Below are 23850 nucleotides of genomic sequence, written 5' to 3' on the forward strand. Positions count from 1 at the left end.
AATTGTTAATTGTGCTTAAATTACTATTCAAAGCATTTTCTAGCTATTTTCTCAATTTCGCATCCAATTCATTCTCCGTCTAAAAGTGTCGTAAAGGGTGTATGTTCAGTGAAGTGTGATGGAAGGAGATGTTTAGGGCAGCGTTGTTCAACAGCTGATTTTTCAGTCAGTTTCATTAGAAAATAAGGCTTTTATAAACAATTTGTTACAATTCGAAGCAATTTTATTTTATCAGAACTTAAAAATGAGTAAAGCTTTGCAAAGTCTAACGGCACAGTACACCGATTCTGAAAATGAGGGCGAGCTAGAGGATGAAAGTCCAGATTCTTCAAACTCTCAAGCATCTCAGGTAAAACTCAGCTTTGTGTACAACAAAAACTTGTGTGTGTTTATTATAACTTTTTCTTTTTCATAGGTTATTATTCCAAAACAACCGAGTCCAAAGGAGGAAAAGGTTGAAAAATCGCCTGGGAAGGAAAATAAACGCAGAAAACGTAAGAAGTCGGTTCGGCGATTAGTTAGCTATCAGGATGACACAGTGATATCTGATGACGATGAAGAGGAAAGTACATCAGAATCAAGCAGTCAGTCTGAACAAGAAGACGAAAACGATGAAACCAGTTCACATAGTAATGCACAAACATCAAGAGATACTACCAACAGTGTACAAATGGAAGTAGACGAGACGAATGCAGATTTGGTCAATGAAACAAAATCACCAAAGAAAGTTGATAAACTTAGTAAATATGCACACTACGGTTTTTCCTTGCCTCCAGAGCCCAAAGGAAAACCCTCAGCAGAATTAGTTGATAAAATTAAACATTTATATGACAAGATGGAAACGACCAATATGGACATGAATCGCGTTATACAAGGACGCAAGGAATTTCGAAATCCGAGTATATATGAGAAACTTATCCAATATTGTGACATAAATGAGTTTGGCACAAATTATCCACCTGAAATTTACGATCCATTGCAATGGGGTCCTGAAAGCTACTATGAGGAATTGGCCCGTATTCAAAAAAATGGAATGCTCAAACGACAAAAGGAACGCAAGGACACAGACAAAATTGAACAAGCAACTGCTTTAGCTCGGAAAGTCGAAGAAGAAGCTAAGAAAAGGTAAATATAACAATCAGAAATGCAACATATTTAAATTAATAAGATAATAACATATATTTAGAAAATCGAAGTGGGACCAACCAGCGGCAGCCATTAAACCTATACCGCCAACGCTTACCACCACAGTTACTGGTACCAAAGGTACAGTAATATCTGCTTTTGGTTCTCTGCCAAAGAAACCCGCAGTTTAAAATAAAATAATATGATTATATGAGAATATTAATGAATAAATAAATACTTTTAAAAATTTAAACTCTTAATATTATTATTTAACTATAGTTTTAGAATATCTACCAAGTAAAATGTATTAATTACCAAACCCAAATAAAGAAATTCTTCAGGAAACAGCTAAGGGTTAATAAAAATGAAACTTCCCTTCAATTCGCTTAAATTAAAGGGTATTGCCATTAATTAATTTTTAATTTCTATTCTCAAGCTGTCACAAGTTTTATGAAATGGGCGATGCAGTTCCATTTTGTATGCATATTATAATTTAATTTAAATCAGCAGTTCATAATATTAAATATTTGTTATTCAACTTTTCCAAAAATAAAAATATTTAATTTTAATCCTTCGTGCATGTTCTCAAATTTGATACAGAGTGGTAACAACATAATGGTTTGTTGGCAGCACTGCATGTCTTCGTTTGGGGCGAAATAAAGCGAGAATAATTTGGTTGTCGGTTGTTGAGCTGTTGTGCTTAATATTTTTTCATTTCTATTTAAAATTTATTATTTTTATTGGATTTAGTAAAGTTTTCGCGTTTTATTTTGAACAATTTAACACGGTTGCTCGTGCGTCGTAATTTGTATCGACCAATCAAATTACATTTACTAAATAGAATCGTAATAAAATTCGGATACAAATGCTGGGTGAAATAATTGCGAAGTGAAAAGAACTTGATATTACGGGTTTTGAAAAAGGTTGGTGTGCGCAAGTAAAATATAAAATTGTTTTAATATAATAGTTGTCTAGAATTTTAAAGGCTCTAATTTATATAGACTTAATAGGGATACATATGCCTTCAGTACGAAGACTGGGTGACTGTATTGCCATAAAGATTTTGTGAAACTTGCAACAATCTATATGTACCTTTACGCATACCACCTTGAATTCAATTAATTTTTTTTGTGCAAAGTTTATACCTTGTGAAAATTATACTCCGCAGGTGTCTTGTTATTACATAGTGTCCAAAAGGTAATTGAAAATTACATGTGCTCTCAATATCTGCCAATAAACATATGTAGATAATAAACAAAAATAAAATGGAAAAAATGTAAGATGTTTACATCGTAGGTGCTTTGTTGTTAACAAATGTTTAGTGTGGTTTGTTGCCGAAATTAAGTGTTTACCAAAGATTTCTTGAAAAATAATAAAATAATTGCTATTATATTTATATATGTATATGTACATGTTCGTTTTATATTTGCGATGTACTAGTATTCCGGCAATATCTGTCGGTGTTCTTTCGAATTTTTAATAAAGCGTCGTATTTTGTTTCCAAAATAGTATATGGTCAAATATCAAATATGTATTTTTCATCGTTTAAAACATCACTAAAATGTAATATACAACCATTTCTTACAAAACGTTTATAAATACTTTGGCGTAGACTAAATAATAGTAAGGTGTCGGCTTTAAAAACAATTTACATATTTTTATACTTGCACATTGAAATGTAATAATTTACAAGAAATTGTCTGCTTTAATTTCAGCTTCCTGCCTGGCTTATGAATGAAACGACATTTGTGAAAAGTGACTTATATCAATAACGAATTGAACCACGAATTTATTATGCTTTGTGTGTCTTGAAAATTTTAAGGCATTTTATTTTTAAAAGTGCAACATGTCACTTTATTAATTATATTTAATCTTTTGTTTAGCAATTTATATAAAAGTGCTAGCATTGCTGTAGTTCGGAAGTTGTAGGAAAATTCAACAATTAAGATAAAAAGAGAAAACAATTTAATATAGATAATTCACGAAGCAACGTTTATACATTATTTGGAGTATATTGATATCATGGCGGATTCATATTATCAGGTGAGAACGTGATTAAATAAGTTTGTAAAATATACAGCGAAGTAAATTATTTCCTTTTATTATATCTTTAGTTTTTAAGGAATACACTCACACTATCGATATTTTGATTTCTGCATTCATCTTACAATTTAGGTTATTTCGACTTCTTTTCGCGGTTATGTTGATAAGCATACAAACATACATAAGTATTTATGTTCATGTATATATGCATATTTCTCATACATATATATTCTTATTACTGCACCTTATTTTCTCATTATGTTGCTTTGTAAACCCGTTCGTCTATACTTAACTCTCCTTTATATATTTCCATTTGGTTTGGCTAAAATGATGATACATTATGGTTTTTGTATTAATATATGTATAAACTACATTTTATTGAAATCGCAACTATACGTCAAATATTTTCAAAATCTTATAAATTAACTAATGTAAGCTATAATTTTACCGTTTATTATAGTATTTCGCATTATATTTCCATTCGCCTTTATGGCGGCTCTTAAGTTATGATAAGAAAATAATTTTACATTACTTAATTCGTAAGCTTTTCTATTACATGTATATATACAAGTACATTAGGATTGCGTTGTTCCGTTCTTTAAAATATGTATTCATACAAACATACACGCATTCGATTCTATGTAGATATGTATATTGATTTTGTCTACCTTTGCTTATAAAGTGTAAATATTTACTGGAATACGCAATCATTTCTAAGAAATCACAAACAAAACTACTGATTGATTAAACGATTCGAAATTCACGAATTATTGAAAATACATTCTGCCCAATAAAGAAGTTCTGGGGAATTTTTCACCTTCGTTTATAGTTAATAGTGAATAATAAAATTTTATATCTAATCGATTTCGGTATGTTTGTCGATTCAACATTTCCTTTGAAAAAAAAATATAAAATCTTTTGCAATTCCTTTAGGTCAACAGCCAGTATGTTGCGCTCATATTTTTCTGCTAACACGAATTTTTGTATACCACTATATACTACCTCCTTTACACCTACAAACAAATGCTAATAGTTTTAACCCAGTAATTACATGATAACATTCGCCGCCTCGTGAAAGCAGTGCACTCAATGAAAGTTTTCGAAAAATTTCGCAAATATCTGTAAAAATCCTCCATAATTTGGTGACCATAGAAACCAGTTTTTCAATTTTTTTTATCAACAATGATAATGACCGAGTGTAGGTTGTTCGACTGTTGCCGCTGAGTAGGAGATGTGCTGCTTGTTCTTTCATTTTTTGTTTGCATGCTGAGCACTTTAGCCGCGACTAGAGTTGTTTTTAAGTTTTTAAGTTTTTTTTTTTTTTTTTTTTTTTTTTTTTTTTTTTTTTGTTTTTTTTATGATTGTCTTTATTTTGCTCATTGAAATTTGTGTTGCGTGTTTCACAGCGCTCCACTAAGCTCTGATCAAATCCGATATTCTTTCAGCGGTCAATGCCTGTCGCGGTGCGACTGTTGCTGGCTGGCCGGCTGGTTTACCTCGTTTAATGTTTTTCGGCTTTTCGTTCTTTACATACGTGTATGTGTATGCCTGTTTGTTTGTATGAATTATATGCATGTGATTTGATTTTGCAAATCAGTAACTCCAATTGGCATGACCACAGGGGTGATCTTATACCCCAAACACACATGCGTAAGTCTCTGTACTAATTACTTAGCGAGACAAGCTTGTTTGTATTGTAAATTGAAATTAAGAAATGAACTGAACTGAAGCGGCCTCAGTCAATTAGATCAGGTTTTGGTGTAAATACCCACTTTTGTGTGTACGTATGTATGTATGGATAAGCCGAAGTAAGTATGTACTCATCCATATTTGGATTATTGTGAAGTCTTTCCGCTGCTATGGCTACAGGTTTCATACAATGTACTGGTATTCCAACTGTAATACATAAAAATATTTAGCACATTCGCTTGCTGTGTTGCCCGTACATCCCAGCTATTCCGGTCTCATTACATGCAAATGCGAGTTCTTGCAACATTGAAAATTGGGACAAAGTCATAAATGTTGGTCGTTGGCAAACGGCAACAAGTTGCAACTTGCTATTTCGTTGTGCCGCATAATTATACAGGGTGATTAGTTGTTGTCACGTCTTTTTTGGTCTTCTTACCATTTAATTCTATTCAACAAAAGAGAGTTTAGAACATTATGCGTAACAAAATAATTGGAATAACCGGCTTGAATATTAGTTAAGAAGTCCGTGACGTAGTGGTTGTTTCTGGGTTAAGAATTCTAGTAAAGGTCTAAGTTGTCATATTTTAAGTTGTAAGCACTTACTCTTGTGTATTTATAAGAAATTCAAATTTGAGTTTCATTAAGTTAAAATGCCAGCTGAGTGAGTGCATCGTTGACATGAATTGAAATTTACTGAAAGAAACCAATGCTATTCGATCTCTGGAGATGAAAGGTGAGTGTACTGCAAAGTGAAATAAATTCATCAACATTCAGTTAAAAACAGCAGATGAAATGATAAAAACTCAAAATTTTTCGTATGAGAATTGAAAATTGAAATCTGAAATGTTTCGATTTAATTTGTCAATGTTTCAAAATATTAATTTCTCTTTAGGAGATGGCTCTACATTTCTTATTTTATATCCGAGAGTTTCGGGTAGTTCAGTAACACTTATAATTTTTCTAGTAAAATTGTAGAACGTAGCCTACAATTAGGCGAATTCAATTTTATAAATTATAAATTGTATTTTTTTTTATAAAAATATAAATAATTTGTATAAATTATATCACAAATTCAGTTCGATTGGATAGTATTTAAAAAGTGTGATTTTACCTGTGTTGGCCCATTTCATTGACATATCCTCGTCGGTCTATAATTATATGTATGTTTCTAAGTGTACGTATATCTAACAAAACGTGTAACGCAAAATTGCAGCAACTAAAATCACCGTTACAAGTTGCAAGTGATCAGCTTAAATGCTCAGCTGTTGCTCCGTTTTTTTAACTTGCTTGGCAGAATTAAAGCGTGGTCACAGCCTGCAAGGCCAAGCAAACAGGAACAACAAGAGCAACAACAAGCACCGGCTGTTGCAGCGGAGTTGGCGATGAAAGCGCCAGCAGGGGCAGCCTAATCACAGCAACTGCTCGCAAATGAATACAACTTGCAACGCGAAGCGCCAAACAATTAGCTTCTGATGCTCCTCTTGTTGTTGTTGCGCTCAAAAGGCGCCTGCACACAGCTGTCTCAAAAACACTGATGTTGGAGACTTGTGGTGACTCCATCGAATGCTCGACTAGCGAATATTGACTTTAACGAATGCGAAGAGTTCAACCCCGCTGCTGCGTGGAACGAACTCTCCACACACCGAATATCGAATGCGAATACTTGCTAATCGAATGCTGCCAATATTTGTATGTACGAATAAACTTTTAAAATGATCTATGCATATACATTAGGGTGGCCTTTAGTTGTATGGAGGATAAAAAAGTTTCTGGATTCTCGATCGCACCCCCTAGGAATATGCGAATAGCCCAAAAACTAGTATATATGTACAAAGTTTAGGGTCAATCAAAAAAGGTTTAGAGGTTGCGCAAGGAGTTTGAAATCCTGAAAAATTAAGAATTTTTTGCCATTTTTATGTCTCAGACTTCCATATTTCAAAGCCACACTATCTGGTTTCCATACCGTAATAAGATATGCATTTTATTACCTTTCCAAATTACCACAATCTTAAAAATCGGTCGATTGATGATAGAGTTACAGAAATACAAATATGAAAGTAAATTAAATGTGTTGCACGTGCATACTCAAGCGTCGCATGCTCGTGTTATACCGTTATAACGGTTCTAATGTTATTCTTATTATCTTATTACGGTATGGAAAACCAGTAAGGGATAGTGTGGCTTTGAAATATGGAAGTCTGGGACATAAAAATGGCAAAAAATTCTTAATTTTTCATGATTTCAAGCTCCTTGCGCAACTTCTTAACCTTTTTGATTGACCCAAAACTTTGTATATACTAATTTTTGGGCTATTCGCATATTTCTAGGGGGTGCGATCGAGAATCGGAATACTTTGGAAAATAAGGCCCACCCTAATATACATATGTAAGCATGTATGTATGTATGTGAAAAATGAGAGTATGTGTGTGTGTTTCCCGCGGTTTTGCTGCGTAGCCAAGTTATTGACCGCGGAAATGTATTGTGGTCATTGTTGCTATTGTTATTGTTATTGTTGCAATTGCATTTGCCGTTGCAGCGATTCGCGTTGCAACGGTTTGATTGCTTGCTACAAATGCAACAAAGCAATATTGCAATTGCACCGGTTCCATCAAATTCACGCCGATTTCTTCTGTGTTGCCACTTTGCCTCCAATGCTGTTGGCGCATAATTTCTTCATTGAACATATGCTGCCTGCATCGGTTTGTGCTGTTTGTTACCGTTCGATTGTTTGCTTACTCTATTGGTCATTGCCACCAGTTAATCTCATATCTGCATTATTATACCGATACATATCCGCTTTATGGGTATTTTGACCGTCGTCGAAGTCATTGTAATAGTCCAATCTAATATGTTAATCGAAATGGGTTGGATGATGTGTTGGACTTTAATTTAAGTGTATTTTCGACTTTTTAACCACGGTTCTAAACAAAACTCAAACCATGCTTTCAGGCGTATTTGAAAATACGATTCTAATTACTTCTTAAGGGAGAGATTAAAAATATTGGCGATGTGAATTTTCTTTTCATACTGATACGAAATAACGATCTTAGGGATTACTATCTCCTGGTCATTATTATTATTTTTTTTCGTAGCTTAAACTAATGAGAATCCTGAACATGGGTACTCAACAGCATCCAACTCTTGGTCTGCAAAAACCAGCAATACTCGAAGAGGAAACGTACACAATTGCCTTAACAACCACACTCACATTCAATGTAGTCGAATACATGAAACATTTGTTTTTTATATTTTTTTTTAATAAGCTTCCGTTTCTCTATGATTTTTTTCTTTAAAATTTCTATTTTTAAATTAATTTTTATTTTAATTTTCTGCATTCATATCTTATCTTCGTGTCGTGTCAGTCGGCTGCACAGGCATTGTTCATACCGACATATATATCGAAGTACATGTCTATATGTGTATGCATATATGTATCTATGAGAAAATATCGCAAAATTTCAGTTGGTGACATTCGCTTGCTGCCAATGCTACAGGTATTCACGTTTTAAAGTTATTGGTTATTTTTATTGCAAGCTCCGCCACATCGCAGCCATTGCAATAATGTCTGTCTGCCTCTTATCACCGCATCGCATCGCATCGCGTAATCATTTTCATTTCAATTAAGTACATTGCTACAATATGAATATACTTTAATTGCTTGCAACCGCAACTTTTTCTCAATTTTTCATTTCTCTACAAAACTAGTAAGGAAACTCAAGAAGTCGAGTGCATTCAGATTTTTTTAAGAAATTAAGTTACCTGAGAGGTTAATTATTTTTGAATGGTGGAGAATTTACTCAGGTTTAAACTAAACAAAAAAGTTTAAAAAATTGATTTCGCGCCATCTAGCGGGGTTCCCTTTCCTTGAAATATATATCTTTTAATAAGGAGCAGTTGGGATCACACAATAAAATAAGTTGACAAATTTTATAAGAAATCGTATTTATATTTTATTCCTAGAGCAGCATATAGATTTTCTACAGTCTCTGTCTGAGATAAGACAATTTCAGAATACCCATAAAAAAGCGTTGCGCTTGGGTATAACAAAGTAAAATGGCGACTGTCAGTCGAATTGCAACTCAGTGTTGGTGTTTTAAGTGTTTTTCTTCGGTTTGTCTCTTTAAAAGCCACTGTGAGTGTAATTAATTTTGCATGAAGCTTGATTTCTTTACTCTGCTGTGCCACTATTTCATTTATTTCGCCTTTTGTTTTTTAATAATTTGCACAGCATAGATAAAGATATATGAGCAAAAAACAAGCGTAGCAATATTACAGCAATTACATACATATATATGTATGCATGTTTGTACGAGTATGTACTAAACTGTGTGGCGTAAATAAAGTTTCATTGCATTTCTTTTCCATTAAAATTCTCAATTAACCGCACAGGCGGCTCTCACTTTTACTTGCACAATTTACTGTAAAAAAAAAATCAACAATTTGAGTACGCCACAAGAGTTGAAGGAACTCCCCCTGAACTGCCATGATTAACCTCATTCAAGCCGGCTTAGTGGTGCATTGGCAACGGTACTAAATGTCCACCTTCTGGCTGTCTTCCCCTACACACACTTCGATTAGCGAATGAGTACGCTTCAATAGCTATAAGTACTTTACTCGCTTACGCATTGCCGGCTGTCAGCACCTACAAGTCAAGCCATATATGGCTTCCCATAGACCCCACGCTAATGAGGGTAAAATTAATAGGATGGAGCGCTGCCCTCACAAGTTGTTGCACCCGTTGCATCGAGCACATAGACTGAGTTGTGCGAGAAGCTCGAGGTTTCTTTTCTTGCGCTTTTGAATTTTTTCGCACATTTCAAATGAAAGTAAAATCGGCAAAATAGCAGTGCAAATCTAAATCGGCTTAGAGGGTTCGTTTCCACCTTTGTACACATATTATCGATTTGTGAAAATAAATGTTGGTCAGCTTGCTACGAGTATTTACTGGCATTCGGCACTCTCAGCCGGTAACTAAATATCTCTAGCAGTACTTAAGTTGACATTTTTGTAAACTTGAGGCTAATTATATAAAAGTTGTAATTGCTGAACATAAGTATTCCAGAGCTTGTTCAACCAACTTGTCTAGAGTGTATATCTCTGTACACAGAACAAATTTTTGAGATCACTTTATTCTTTAGGATATTAGTTCTCATAATTTCGTTTTCCATAGGGATGACCTTGTAATTCTCTATGGATTTTGGCTCTACGATAGAGATTCACATATGCTTTTGTAAGGATTGTGTGTGAACTATTTCATAATCGATTTCGTAAGATGTACATATTTATACGAGGTTCTCTTTATCTTTGGAAATAGGAAAAAGTCACAAGGAGTCATGTGTGGTGAATATGAAGGCTGGGTCATCATTACATTTCACTGTATTGCATCATCAACATACATTGGCTCGGACTACTGTACCCCTTACAAAGTTTCAATATTACCCAAAAAGATTGTTAGCATTTCTAAGAACTATTTATTAATTTGGAAAATATTTATGTAGTTTATTTTAATTGCACTGACGGCTTCTGCTGAGTAAAAGGTAGAGAAAGAGAGGGAGAGAGAGTGAGGCAGAGAAGAAAACAAGCTGCTATTTATGTAGGTCGTGAATATCATCGTTTATGACATTTTTATAAATTTCTATGAGCGCTTTTAATTGGCGTAACCACAAGTAGACAAATACGTCAACTGTATGCACATACGTTTCCTATATCTCTTTGGAACAGCTGTGTGCTTGTGAGTGTTTTGGGTATGGAAAATGCAACTGCAACATTACAATAACAACAGCGTAGAATTAACCATTCAGTCGCGTGATGAATGATTAAAGTTTATGCTCGTACAATAACTCGTTCATGGCTTTGTGCAGCACATGCACACACACACGGAAGCTTTAGTGGCACTTGGGGGCTGCAGTAGAGACTCCAGTAGGCCTCCATGCCCACACACACACACACACACGTACTTATGCAGTGGTACCAACTAGCGGTTGTTTTCCGAGAATTACTTACGGTATGACAAACAACAACCATGATAAAAAATATTAACAAATACAACTGTAACAATTGTTAATAATAAAAGCGCTTACACACAAACAAACACTTAGATATCTACCACATGCAACCCTGGCGGAATATCAAGCGATCTTAAAACAAATAAGATTTTCGTCTAGTTTTTATAGCACGACGCAACTATATACAAAGTAAGATTTATCTATCACGGTTTGTACACCTCAAATATTTCTGGGTTCTAGGTGTTAGATTAAGTTATGAGATTGTACTTCTTTTTGGGTTGTCCTTTTTTATATGCTATATACTTTAACTATAAGCTCCACAACTTGTTCATTTTCTGTTTCCGCATCAGCCTGTGTTTAGTCCACTGTATAACTGTTTCAAAATTTTTCTTCACTGCATTTGGAGGTTTTTCTTTTATTGGGTTCAATTATTCCTACTGGGTATGTGGCAAGTTTAGGCTCTTTTATCCCATTGGAATGCAACGCCATGCAATCATTACTTCTCTTGTGGCACGCGTCCGCAGTTTCATCAGTATTCTAAAGAAATTCTTTGAGAACGCTGTGAAAGAAAGTACATAACTGGCAATAAAACTTCTTGTCATTAAATTATGAAAGCTTGTGGTAAGCTTAGTGGCAGGTGTTAAGAGTTACTACTATTATTGTATAAATGTTGTTTTTATTTCAAATGAATAATGGAGAAATATATACTTTTGTAACTGTAAAAGTTCTGTTACTGGTAGTATTATCAGCCACTGGTAACGCTGAGAGTTTTGAAACCGTCTATTTTTTATTAGCATCCTTACTAGATCTTCAAAAAGGTCTGAATATTAATTTAATGATTGGAATTGAAATTACCGCGACTAACATATCAATCGTCGAAACTCGAACGTCGTCGAAAAACCGTTTATTATAAGGTCCATAACTTCCCCGAGATGTCGTTTGCTTCCTACAATGAATTTCCAAGTTAATGTCCGTCTGACCCTCAAGAATTAATTGTCATTCCTACCAAGGTTGGTCGAATATGTTTGCAAGGTCTTTCGACCGACTTTAAACTCATTTTCCCAGCTGTAGTTTAACATTAATTATTGATGGTTTCTACATCTTTATTAGTTACATTTAATTAGTACGGATCTTTTATAATATGTCTACTCGGCATTTATGCAGATATGTTGACACTCTCTTCTTCTTCTTGACTGGCGTAGACACCGCTTACGCGGTTATAGCCGAGTCCAAAACAGCGCGCCACGCATCCCTCCTTCTGTTTGGCGCCAATTGGTTATTCCAAGCGAAGCCAGGTTCCTCTCCACCTGGTCCTTCCATCGGAGTGGAGGTCTCCCTCTTCCTCTGCTTCCACCAGCGGGTACTGCATCGAATACTTTCAGAGCTGGAGCACTTTCATCCATTCGGACAACATGACCTAGCCAGCGTAGCCGCTGTTTTTTTATTCGCTGGACTATGTCTATGTCGTCGAATAATACATACAGCTCATCGTTCCATCGTCTGCGGTATTCGCCGTTGCCAATTCTTAAGGGACCATAAATCTTCCGCAAAACCTTTCTCTCGAAAACTCCTAGTGCCGTCTCATCGGATGTTGACATCGTCCATGCTTCTGCACCGTAAAGTAGGACGGGAATGATGAGCGATTTGTAGAGTTTGGTTTTTGTTCGTCGAGAGAGGACTTTACTTTTCAATTGCCTACTTAGTCCATAGTAGCACCTGTTGGCAAGAGTGATTCTGCGTTGGATTTCCAGGCTGACATTGTTATTGGTGTTAATGCTGGTTCCCAGGTAGACGAAATTATCTACAACTTCAAAGTTATGACTGTCAACAGTGAAGTGATATGTTGACACTAGGGTAGTATATTTTCATAAAAAAAATCCGTATTCATCTCAAATGTTATGCATTCCGAAGCATTTCAAGTCGTCAGATTTAAATATCGGTCGCTAAAGTAATGTTATTCCTCCTGAATCATGCTGAAATGCGAACAAGACGAAGTTTTCGATCTAGAATATCATTTAAACTTCCTACATTTATCGTTTCTCAATTTACCAAGGCCTCGATTAGAGCGTAATATTTTTTGTCTTTATTTAAGCACGCTCCTTTAAGATGACATTCCACTTTAAATTCATTTTTATTTTAATGCGGTACTCAAAATTCCGATGCCTTTAAATATAAACTCGCTTCGGCACTCTGCTGCAGCCATGCCTTCTTCCTTTATCTATAAATATCCCTTAATGCAGCGTAAAGGCTACCACAAAGACAATGGCTTATCACATTGCGGCTTAAGACACTTGTGAGCGTCTGTCTGCATACGTAAAATACCTTTAATTTCGTTATTACTTCGTTCTCTCTTGCTTCCTCTAGCAACATACTCGTACACCGACATACAGCTCACGTCTTGTTTTGGAGCTCTTCTCTGGCTGGGCTATTGTTTCTCGTACGCTTGCTTAGCTGAGCTTGGCTGTGGAAGACGTGCTCAGAGTCTAAATTTGTTGTTTTCTTTTTGGCTGTATGTTAGTTTTCACTGCTCTTTCTTTCTTCATTTCACAATGTCTGTTTTGTCATTGTTTTTGTTGGTATTTTCTTTTTGCTGCTGGAGATATGTGTGGTGTGTGGTGTGGTAGACTCTGCTTGGAGGTACACACGAGCATTATTGTATGACTGTTGGCATTACTCAGACTTTTTGTTGTTGACTTGGAATTTAGTTGGTCTCGTGAAGCGTTCGAAGCCGGTCGTCGGTTGGCGGCACTTGTAGTGTACATACTCGTATTTGGCCTTCATTCGGTACGAAATCTTGAAGTATTGCAGCCACATATCGGCTGGACGCACCGCTCGGCGCTTGCCGCTTAATATTTATAGTGTGTGGTTGTAGTTTTTGTTGTCGTCACCGCAACGTCGTCGCTGTCTTCGCAGTCGTGAAAGTTGTGTCTGCTATTTAACTTTATCATTTGGTGGTGGTGTTGTTGTTGCTATCTGCATGAAATTATTCACCAAAGTGACACACAAATGCACACGTGTTGGTGTTGTTGTTATTATAAAAATATTTCGTGAAACGCCCGTTTTCTTTCGCCGTGAGAATCGACTGTGTGTGCGTGCGTGTGTGTGTTCGATTGCCTCCTGAAGCGCTCCTGATGACGCATACTGTCGCAGCGGTCGTAAACTCATAGGAATATCTTAAAGAATCTACGTGTGCGCTTACAAATCCACACGCATGTGTGTCCGTGTAAATACCAATTCAAGTGCTGGCACTCCGCATTGCGGCGGCCCACGGTGAAGTGTGTCACTTAAGAAGCAGTAAAAAGTACGAAAATGCATTTGGTTCGGCGAGCGCCGCCGAATGCGAGCTCCTATCGGGAAATAAAAATGCGCAAAGTTCATGGTCAACTGTTGTCACAGAACGCGTCCGCACGCAGCAGCAACCGCGGCAGCCGTGTTGGCATACGCCCACGCGTGCAGTTTCGTGATTGAGGAGCAGAGTCGTGTGCATATTTTTTCGTCTAGTGCGACAACGAGTTTCATTTCAAATAAAAAAATTCTCGCTTTATTAAGCAGCTCCGTATGATGTGTTAAAGATGAAAAACTCGTTCGCGGCTGCAGAGCGTGAAAAAGATAAAAAGTAAGCGCCATTTATAGATAAAGCAAAATGCACACGAAATAAAATAGTTAATATCAAATTGTAGACATCTTTTTCACATTCCTTTCCATTCCGCTGACAAATATTTATTTATATGTATTTATAAAAAATCAATTAAGTGTGAATTTGTATGTGAGTGTGTGTGTGTTTGTAGTGTTTGTGTAACCATGTTTTGTTTTTCAATTTATTCTCCATCAATTCGGACACCTTGCATACCGACCGACGTGCTAAATAAGCTCAACGCAAAGTAGGCAATGCTGCACGCTTTCATACATACATACTTACATATGAGTAGATGCGTACTACATATGTACGTTGTGCCAACAACAACTGCCACACTAGAATTGGGCACATTCTCTGCATATTTGGAGCATTGCTTGCACTTTTCACCGCTTTGACTTGCACCTCTTGATTACACCTCTTGCACTCAAATAAGCTTACTTGTCATACATTTCCACAGACATACAATGCACCTACATTTAAATATTATATACGTGTGTATGCTGGAGAAAGCCAAAAAATAGTTTCGCATATTTTTGCATTAATTTCTGTTCTTCATATAACGAGTTGCTATATTGTATTAGCCAAATATTCCGAGATTCGTCTTTAGTTATCGAAATATTTGTGGAATAATCGTTTTATTTGAATAGTGGAATAAGCGGTTTGTGATCTGAGAAAGTGATACAGATAATGAAGCAAGGGGGATGTGTAATTCTTGACTGTATTGCTTAGGAAATCTACGAATCGTCGATCCTGCTGAGCGGATCTTTTATGAATAAACCGTTGGTCATACCCTTCTGTTCCAATATCTGCAAAACACACTGGCAATTTATCTGAAAAGTATCTTAGTCATTGCTTTTCAAAATCATTTCACTATCAGGACCCTCAGGCTATAATATGCTTTACAAATAAAATAGAAGATCTTACAACTCTCAACTTAAATGATCTTATAATAGTTTTGCTGTGTGTTGACTCTAAAATTCAAATTTTGAGGTTGAACGAGAAGTGTCCTTTAGAACCTTAAAGAAACATAGTACTGCCGATAGTCCCTTTTGCGAATTGTGGTATCTTCTAATTTCTATTGGCCTTCGATATGATTTTACATGATACCATTGTGGAGAATAGTATAATATTAATATTTAATATGTGTATAATATTTTCCAATTTTTTACAGTTTTGATTTTTAAATCTAATGTTGTTCTTGTTATCATTGTAGGTTCTGAATGGTTATTTATTTTGATTAAGTTTCCGGATGAAAACACTTGGTTACTGTTACATCCGTACCTTACCTTGTTTGATATCGGCGGATTATGTTAAAATGTTGGACAAACTTGTCTTGAAACATATACCGTAATCTTTCTGCTTGCTTGATCTTCTGACTACTTCCCACTTAATTTGGGAATCCGTCGATTATAAGGACCGATTTCCGTAACTACTATATAGCTATGTGTTCAATGCTATTTAAGAATGTATAACATTATGTTACGTCTTATATTAATTTTTTTTTTTAATTAAAGCCCATCTATATCTGTGTTCACCAATTCCCACTTCACTTGCTGTGCTATCATTTCTTCAATAAAGTCGATAATAGTTGAGAACGAATCGCTCAGCCAAGCCATCGTACAAAAACCACACTTAGTACTGATTCAACTTACATATGCACATACATAAGTGTCTATAATAGTTAAGTACTTTAGTTTCAGAGTTTTGCTTGTGGCAACTGAATTACGAGTATATGAGTACATTAACGTTGGGCAACATTTTCCCATCCATATTGACCAACATTCTACACTACTTACCTATACTCCTCCTAGCAGATCCCACCGCATACGAGCACAATAACAATGCGCGTCAAACGCTTGAGGCGACTGAACGAACGAGTGCTCTCGTCTCATGTGTATAAAGCTTGCAACACAACCCACAGCTGGGGGAAGACACATATAATGAAAAGAAGCGACGGCGACATGAAATCTGAAAACAAAAACTTAATTTATGCAACATTATCTGTTTACTCGTATACTGTTACCGTTAACGTTAACGTTCTCTACTAGCTCACTGTTACGATTAACGTTAGTATGAACAGGTTGCTGTTAATAATTTGTGCCGCGACTTTTGTCATTGTTTTTTGTTGTTTCATTTGTTGCTGGGAAATTTTGCGGCACTTTTCGAGATTATAAAATTTTGGACGCCCCGCTTGAAATGTACGCTACAGTCAATTCAATAAGAAATATGAAGTGAAAACTCGTAATCCCGTTGCTTTTGTAATATTTTCTTTGTCATCGCATCGGTTTTTGTTGCATCAGCCCCAATGGGTATTAACTGTAGTTGCAGACTGTTATGGAATTTGCATATGAATTAGTACACGGTTTCGCATTGCTTTCATGCCGTTGAGCAAACTATAATGATCCAAAAATGTTAGAAGCAGAGCCGTGCTGCTGAGTGGGATTAGAAATGATGGCTTTACATTCAGCCACTCATCATCATACTCATTGTCATTTGAAAAATAAAACGATTCAGTAACCGTTATGAAATTGGTATGACATTCTTACGGGGTTATATTAAAACATTTATAAAGATCCATCGTATTGTTATTTTCGATTGATTCGTTTATTGTACGTGATTTTTGCTTTGACATTGATCTCAATAATTGCATTTACCGCAAATCCAATTTTCTTTTATTATTTATATTTGACACATTTAAAATTAATTTTATTATATTTTTAAATAATACTAAAAAATATATTTTTTCTCTTTTCTTTCAGGTTTGTATTTTGGTGTTCTCAAAAGATGAAAAATGTGTTGTTGATCTGCGTACTAACAATATTCTGGCTTTTGAAAGTCAGTGTATCCGTCAGTGCAGATGCAAAGGTTTAAATTAAAAATATATAAAAAATGTGCATGTGATCTAACCATTTGGACCAAGTACGGTTCTCAGCTGAATAGTCCTTTGGAAGTGTAATGCGTTACCTAGACTTTTTTCCAACTTCTATGGCTTGCGTCTATATTCATTTATAGCAAGAATCAATAGTAGTCATCAGAATGTCTTATTTGTAATACAACAAAAGCAAAAAATAGAGACTTTATAGATTGTATAGTATTTAATGCGCTCGATATTTGTCGAGTTTGATTTTTATTATAACTTTTCTATTTTAAACACGTCCACATGTTATTCGTCTTCTCAATGTTTCTTTTTTTTTGTTTTGCCTGTTATTATTATTTGTATTTGTTTGCTGCTGGTGAATTCGGCTATTTGTCCGCAAAGTACGCGTTTAGCGTTAAGACTCAATGTCGCCCAAAAATTTTTCCTACCAAATCGACACTTTACGAGCGTCAATATTCGAGTATATTTGTTTATATTTTATATTTTATTTTTCCTTAATTTCGCCTCTTCTGCGCTGTTAAATTCGTCAATTGGGTTTTTCTTGATTTTTTATTTTCATTTGTTGATTTTTGTTTTTCTTTTGTCTTTCGATATGTTATTCGTACTTTCGCCGCTGAATTTCAATATTTCAGTACATTCGAATATTATTTTGGGTGTCTGCCCACGCCTTTATTACAATTTTGCGCTTCGCAAGCGTTTTCACACTTCGTTTTGTGTATTTCTTCGACGCTGGCGGACTCATTGTTGCGCGTAATTTGCCATTTAGTGTTTGGTTTGGACAATTTTTGTTACAACTGTATGGTTAAATCAAAATAATGAAGCGTTCAAATACGTCATTTGTTGTAGATTTACCTCTTGGCACGTACGTTACTGTACAATTTGTTAATTTGTGGCGACAATCAGCGGCAATTCGCGTTGCGGAAGACTTTGAAAAAACCAGAAGTGGTCAGTGCATATAATTTACGCACCCGCAGATTCGTGTATACATAGAAATGTGAGCGTTTAAGAAATTGTTAACAAAACTGTGTTCGAGTGTCGAATTTTTTTTATTTTTATTTAATTTACAATTGTTTTGCCCGCTTAGAAAATACAAAGATTGTGACCAAACAAATACAAAAATACAAATATAAAAATAAAAAAATAAAAAGTTATAATTGACCAATAAAAGTATGTCCAAAGTGCTGTGTTTATTACGTTTAATGCTAAAAATAATTTATACCATACCAACTGCTGTGATTAAATTTGAATTATGACGTCCATTACAATGAATATGGTTTTCTTAAAGGATTTACGAACGCGCATCCGAGGATATATCCACGTACGTACAGTTGTTACTCTTTATAGTATATTATTTTTAGGTTATTTCGTATATCTATGAACATAAACAATTACTTTCGTGCACAATTTTCAAAATTACAGATTATTTCTCACTAAGTAAGTTCTTTGTTCTTACGACAAAATATCTTCTGATACTCCCTGAAATTTGCCACCGAAGGTGTGTGTACATATATTGAGTGGAATGAATAAATGAATATTGAATACAAATGTTGGAAAAACTTCGCCCAAAGTATGTTAATTTTCGTAAAACTTCTGAGTCATTTTGTCACGCTTTTGGAGGAGCATACTTGTCAGGAACAATTTCAGTATCGTCTGAATAAAAAAAATAAGAGGAATTCTTCGTTAGTTTCTATATGCATTTAGGATGCTTCCAAATCACTGCTGGATTCTTGGAGAAGATTTTCTATAGTTGAAATGTGTTCCAAGGTTTAATATTGTTCAAGAAGTTTAAGCCGTCCCGCATAACAAAAATGAACAAACTTCGACGAAAAAACGTTAAGTTTGAAAAGTAAGGGTAAAAGCTGCTCTTCGCTTGGTTAGCATTAACCCCTATAACAGCACCTCTTTCTTTAGAAACCGAACTTTTTCATGTAATACAACTAATAAGAAACCTGTTTGGCTTCTTAACGTTTTTTCAGAGTCCAAATTGTGCAATAATATTAACGACAGCACGTAATAATGTCACAGCTGTTCTTGCAATCGTACACAAAAACATGTGTCCATACATTTATTTGTTGGCTTTGTGGATTGCCACATCCGTAAAATTATTATTTTTTGTTATCTATCGTAAAAAGCGAAATCAAAAACGATATTTCTTTTTATTACCATCGTTTTCTTCGCAAACATGCTGCAAAAGTTTTGCAATTCAAAAAATAGAAAAAAAAAAACAATATTCTTCTATATGTATGTATGTATGTACATAATTTATATATTTTAAGCGCAACAAATTGTTAGAGAATAATAATCCATCAAATTGCCATGTGAACATTTTCATACACACACAGGCATGCATAAAGTGTACATATGTTTATGTACGCTCATCACAAATTGTGGGAGAAGCTCGAAGCTGAAGACCCCAGCTGAGGTGCCAACTGCATATAAAATGAGCTACCCTAATGTATATGCATACATTCGCACTCACCTATTCACATTTCTAGACACGTGTTTAATCAACATTGCCATACAAAAAAGTCTTAATTTCTGAAATAAGCATTTGTAGAAAAATTAATATGAAAGTAACAAGCAAAATGATGGAAAAATTGCTTCAATGCAATGTACGAGTACATCTGTATATGAATACATGTGTGTTGTTCGGTAAAAGCGCGCACTGCAACAACAGCCTCGCTGCGGTGTGTACATGTGTGTGTGTGTGTGTGTGTGTGTGTGTGTGTGTGTGTGTGTGTGTGTGTGTGTGTGTGTGTGTTTTTTTTTTTTTTTTTTTTTTTTTTGTTATCGAAGGGGGAATCTTCTAAAAGATACTGTTCTGCATGACAGCATGCACGATTCATTCCGTGCGCTTGGTACACCTCTTTCGGGACCACGCCCGGTCCATACTAAAATTTAATATGCCGAACTTGCGCACCGGAACGCCTACGTGCTAAACCCTTAACTTCGTCAGCTTTATATCTACCTTGTGGGACTACCGTTAAGTATTACTTCGCAAGGTAAGCTTTGCCTATTGGCTCACGTCTCTCATTGTATTTCTCCTCTGTTCAAGGCCCTGCTTTCGGCCTTTCGTATTCGTTCCATTTTCCGTAATTCGGTTAGAACCTCTGCTGTCAGCTTCTTTACAGCAAGCCACACCTGTTTTGATCGCAGCATATGCAAGACTATATTATCGGGTGATAGTCGCTCCGCTATCTGCTGTTCTATTTGAGACCGTTCTATATTATATCTCGGACAATAGAAGAAAATGTGTAGAGCATTTTCGTTTTCATTACCACAAAAGGAGCACATTACTCCATTGTCATGGCCATACTTGTAGAGGTACTCTCTAAAGCATCCATGTCCAGTTAGAAACTGCGTCATATAAAAATCCGTATATCCATGATTTCTATTTACCCAAGTTTCGACGTTGTTTATGAGCCGATGAGTCCATCGCCCTTTGGTTGTTGCATCCCAACGGTTTTGCCATTCCCTCAGACTCTTTTGTCTTTCTTCTTTCCGTTCTTCTATTGTTAACGGCCTGCCGAGCATTTTACTAGAATCGTATATTCTTTTGAGTTCCAGAGCAATTAAATCTGGTGGCATTATGCCTGCTATGACGCTAACAGCTTCCTGCGATACTGTGCGGAAAGCACTGGCTACTCTAATGGCGCTTAGTCTGAATAGAGAGTTCAACATTCTAGCATATGCTTTTTGACCCAAGGCTTGAGCCCACACAGGAGCCGCATACAGTGCAATAGATTGGCTAGTTTTCGATAAAAGTAACCTTCTGTCCTGATTTGGACCACCTATGTTGGCCATAATTCGCGATAAGGCTGAGATCACTCGTGCAGCTTTTTCACAGGTTTTCTCGATATGACTTTTGTAATTCAGTCTCGCATCAATTATTACGCCCAGATACTTTAGTGATGGCTGCGTTGTAATAGTATACCCATCTATGTTTAGAGTTATAGTCTCTACTTTCTTTCTGCTCGTAATCAAGACTGCTTCGGTTTTTTGTCTCGCCAGCTGTAGTCTTGACGCATCCAGCCAATTTTTAATCTTCTGCGACGTAGAAACACACGCGCTTTGAATTTGATGTAACTCTTTTGCTACGATTGCCACAGCAATGTCATCAGCATATCCAATTATCTTCGCTTCTTTTGACAGAGGGAGACGCAATATTCCGTCATACAGGATATTCCATAACACAGGTCCCAGAACGGAGCCTTGTGGAACTCCACCCGTTACCGCATAACTTTTGGTCCCTTCATCCGTGTCGTAAAACAACAGTCTGTCGGACAAATAGCTTCTTATTGTCATCATCGCATCATTTACATAAGTGTCTGCGCATGAGTGGGAATTTATCACTCCACTTCCTCCAAAAGCTGATAGAGGGCAATAAAGAGTTGCATTCATGTACCCCATGCACATACATATGTGTATGTATGTATGTATGTATGTATGCGTGTTTGCATGTATATACAAAGTGCTTGAGTCATGTAATGCGGATGGTACACAGTGGAAGCTATAAAAGTGGCAGCCCCATCGGGGAGCTTAGAGGCACTGCGCCGACATTTCTTGTATACAAAATGTAAATATAAATATGTATGTGAACGCATTTGTATTAGGGTTGTACTTATTTGTATTCGGAGTTTATACACATGTTGTAATGTAGAATCCTCGTTTCCTATTATCATTAATTACATTTTATCCTTGAACAGACAATACTGTCCGTTTATTTATATTTATTTAGTATTTTTGGGCTCTCTTAAGGGTTGCCCTAATGCACATATATGGCAAAGAGTTCCTTTTGGGATTTCGCATTAATTTCAACTATTGTTACATGCAATAATAATAACTACTGTAATTTCGTTCATAACCTTACTTATCGCCGCTGCGCTCAAATGATGCTCAGAGCTTTTGTCTTTCCTCTGAAACTGACTGACTGATTCCTCGTGTGAGTTGTTGAATAATGATTGGAATTGAATGTGATTTGTGGTCGATTTTTGTGATTATTTAAGTGCTGATTTAAGAGATCTATTTACTAAATGACTCACATGTATAATATTATATTCTCAGAAATATTTGATACAAATATTAAGCTGTGATTTAATTAGTCACCAGCGATAACAAAATGCCAATGTATTTATGTATGCACCAGCACCTAGACTCACAGATTATTTTGAATTAATTTTCCCAGACTCCCATTTCATTAATAATTTCCTATTTCATAAGTAATTGCAATACAGTTTTGTTATTGTTATTGTTGCAAATGAACTGGTTGGTAATTAGTTTTGTTTAAGTTTCTTTCAATTGTCTGCAGTGCAACCCTTTGTCAGCGGTTTTCTCTGCGAGTACAGCCATTATTATTATTTAAACTAAAGTCCATATATACATAAATACATATTTATTCGGTGTAATATCATTACATCAGCAATTACAAACGAATTTTCACTCACCTGCATATTCACCTCTCTAATAAGAGTGGTACAGTAGTCGCTGTGGCGTCTCGGCTCATATTTCTTGTTGCCTCTTGTTTTGCATGCAACTGTTTTGGTGCATCGAAATTAACCTAAATTGTGACAGCGACAATTGCAACACTCTGAGCAAATATTAAATTTCTCACAACAACATTGAATACTCTTTTGTTTCTTCTTCGCTTAAAGCTTGGCAGATTGATTGCTTAATTCGCAGTTGTAGACTAGAAGATTACATGATTATGCGTTTAACCCAATTGAAGCACTCGTTTCATTGAGTTTACAAGTACTCAGGTGCATTACTACGGTACAGGGTGATGCAAAAGTAGGTTAATTCTTCTCTATTTAAAATTTGTGGATCATTTGCCGCTCGACACTTCAGGATTGGGAACTGAGTTAAAAAATATGTGTTAGATAAAACGCTTGACCATAATTAGAGATATTTGACAACATCAATTATCTAGAAGTTACAAAGAAGTAATTTGATTGTAGGAGTACTGAATACATTTGGCATATTTTTCCATCTTACTCTGAGCCATATATATTCTTGAATGTAAAAAATGTTTTAGTTTAATCCCAATTTTGTTGTTAAAGATTTTAATGCTTCTGTTCTTATATTCGCCAAATAATTATAATAATGAGACGAGGCTTACAATTTTGCCATGTCATTAACGGTATATCTTCTTATCTCCTCTGCCATCATAAAGTAACATCCAAATTTTTACTCAAATCCATGAACATGTGGAACCTCTGGTTCATTCCTGAATTATTTCAACTGTTATTTATCCCGAAATAGTATGGTGACAGAACTTAAATTCCTGTTATCCCTTATTTCTGGCATGTATCACATATACATATATCATATTCAAGAGTAGGTTATCGAAAAATTGAAACCATTTCCTCTCCTGCCTTTCCAAGTTACTATCAATCCATCAAAATTTTTATTACCCTAATAAGCCCGTTTGATGACGAGAGCAAGCAAGCGTATTTCTGCACAATTTTATTTATTTA

The 23850-nt window shown here is 35.6% G+C and overlaps 2 protein-coding genes across 12 annotated transcripts in view; both read left to right on the forward strand.

The window, feature by feature from the left end:
- Window positions 1-71: 71 nt before the first annotated feature.
- On the forward strand, window positions 72-1378 carry LOC105221276 (SAP30-binding protein). The gene is made up of 3 exons (XM_054234569.1): window positions 72-349; window positions 416-1125; window positions 1187-1378. Exons 1-3 carry the CDS (start codon window positions 245-247, stop codon window positions 1314-1316), a joined length of 945 nt encoding a protein of 314 aa, XP_054090544.1. The 5' UTR covers window positions 72-244; the 3' UTR covers window positions 1317-1378.
- Window positions 1379-1776: 398 nt separating this feature from the next.
- The window catches only part of LOC105221278 (serine/threonine-protein kinase N), a 57228-nt gene continuing 35154 nt past the window's right edge, over window positions 1777-23850 (forward strand). For 4 of the 11 annotated variants that reach the window (XM_029046393.2, XM_029046398.2, XM_029046396.2 and 1 more), the window contains exons 1-2: window positions 1777-2048; window positions 2841-3168. Coding sequence is in view for 3 of the 11 variants with exons in the window: in XM_029046397.2 (XP_028902230.2) it covers window positions 3148-3168 (21 nt within the window). In the remaining 8 variants the exon portion in view is untranslated. Of the gene's footprint in view, window positions 2049-2135; window positions 2323-2840; window positions 3169-17258; window positions 18696-23850 lie in introns of those variants that run through there. The other 7 variants (XM_029046399.2, XM_029046400.2, XM_054234994.1 and 4 more) reach the window with 6 other exon arrangements.

Source organism: Zeugodacus cucurbitae, chromosome 6 (assembly GCF_028554725.1).
Source record: "Zeugodacus cucurbitae isolate PBARC_wt_2022May chromosome 6, idZeuCucr1.2, whole genome shotgun sequence".
Classification (NCBI taxonomy): domain Eukaryota; kingdom Metazoa; phylum Arthropoda; class Insecta; order Diptera; family Tephritidae; genus Zeugodacus; species Zeugodacus cucurbitae.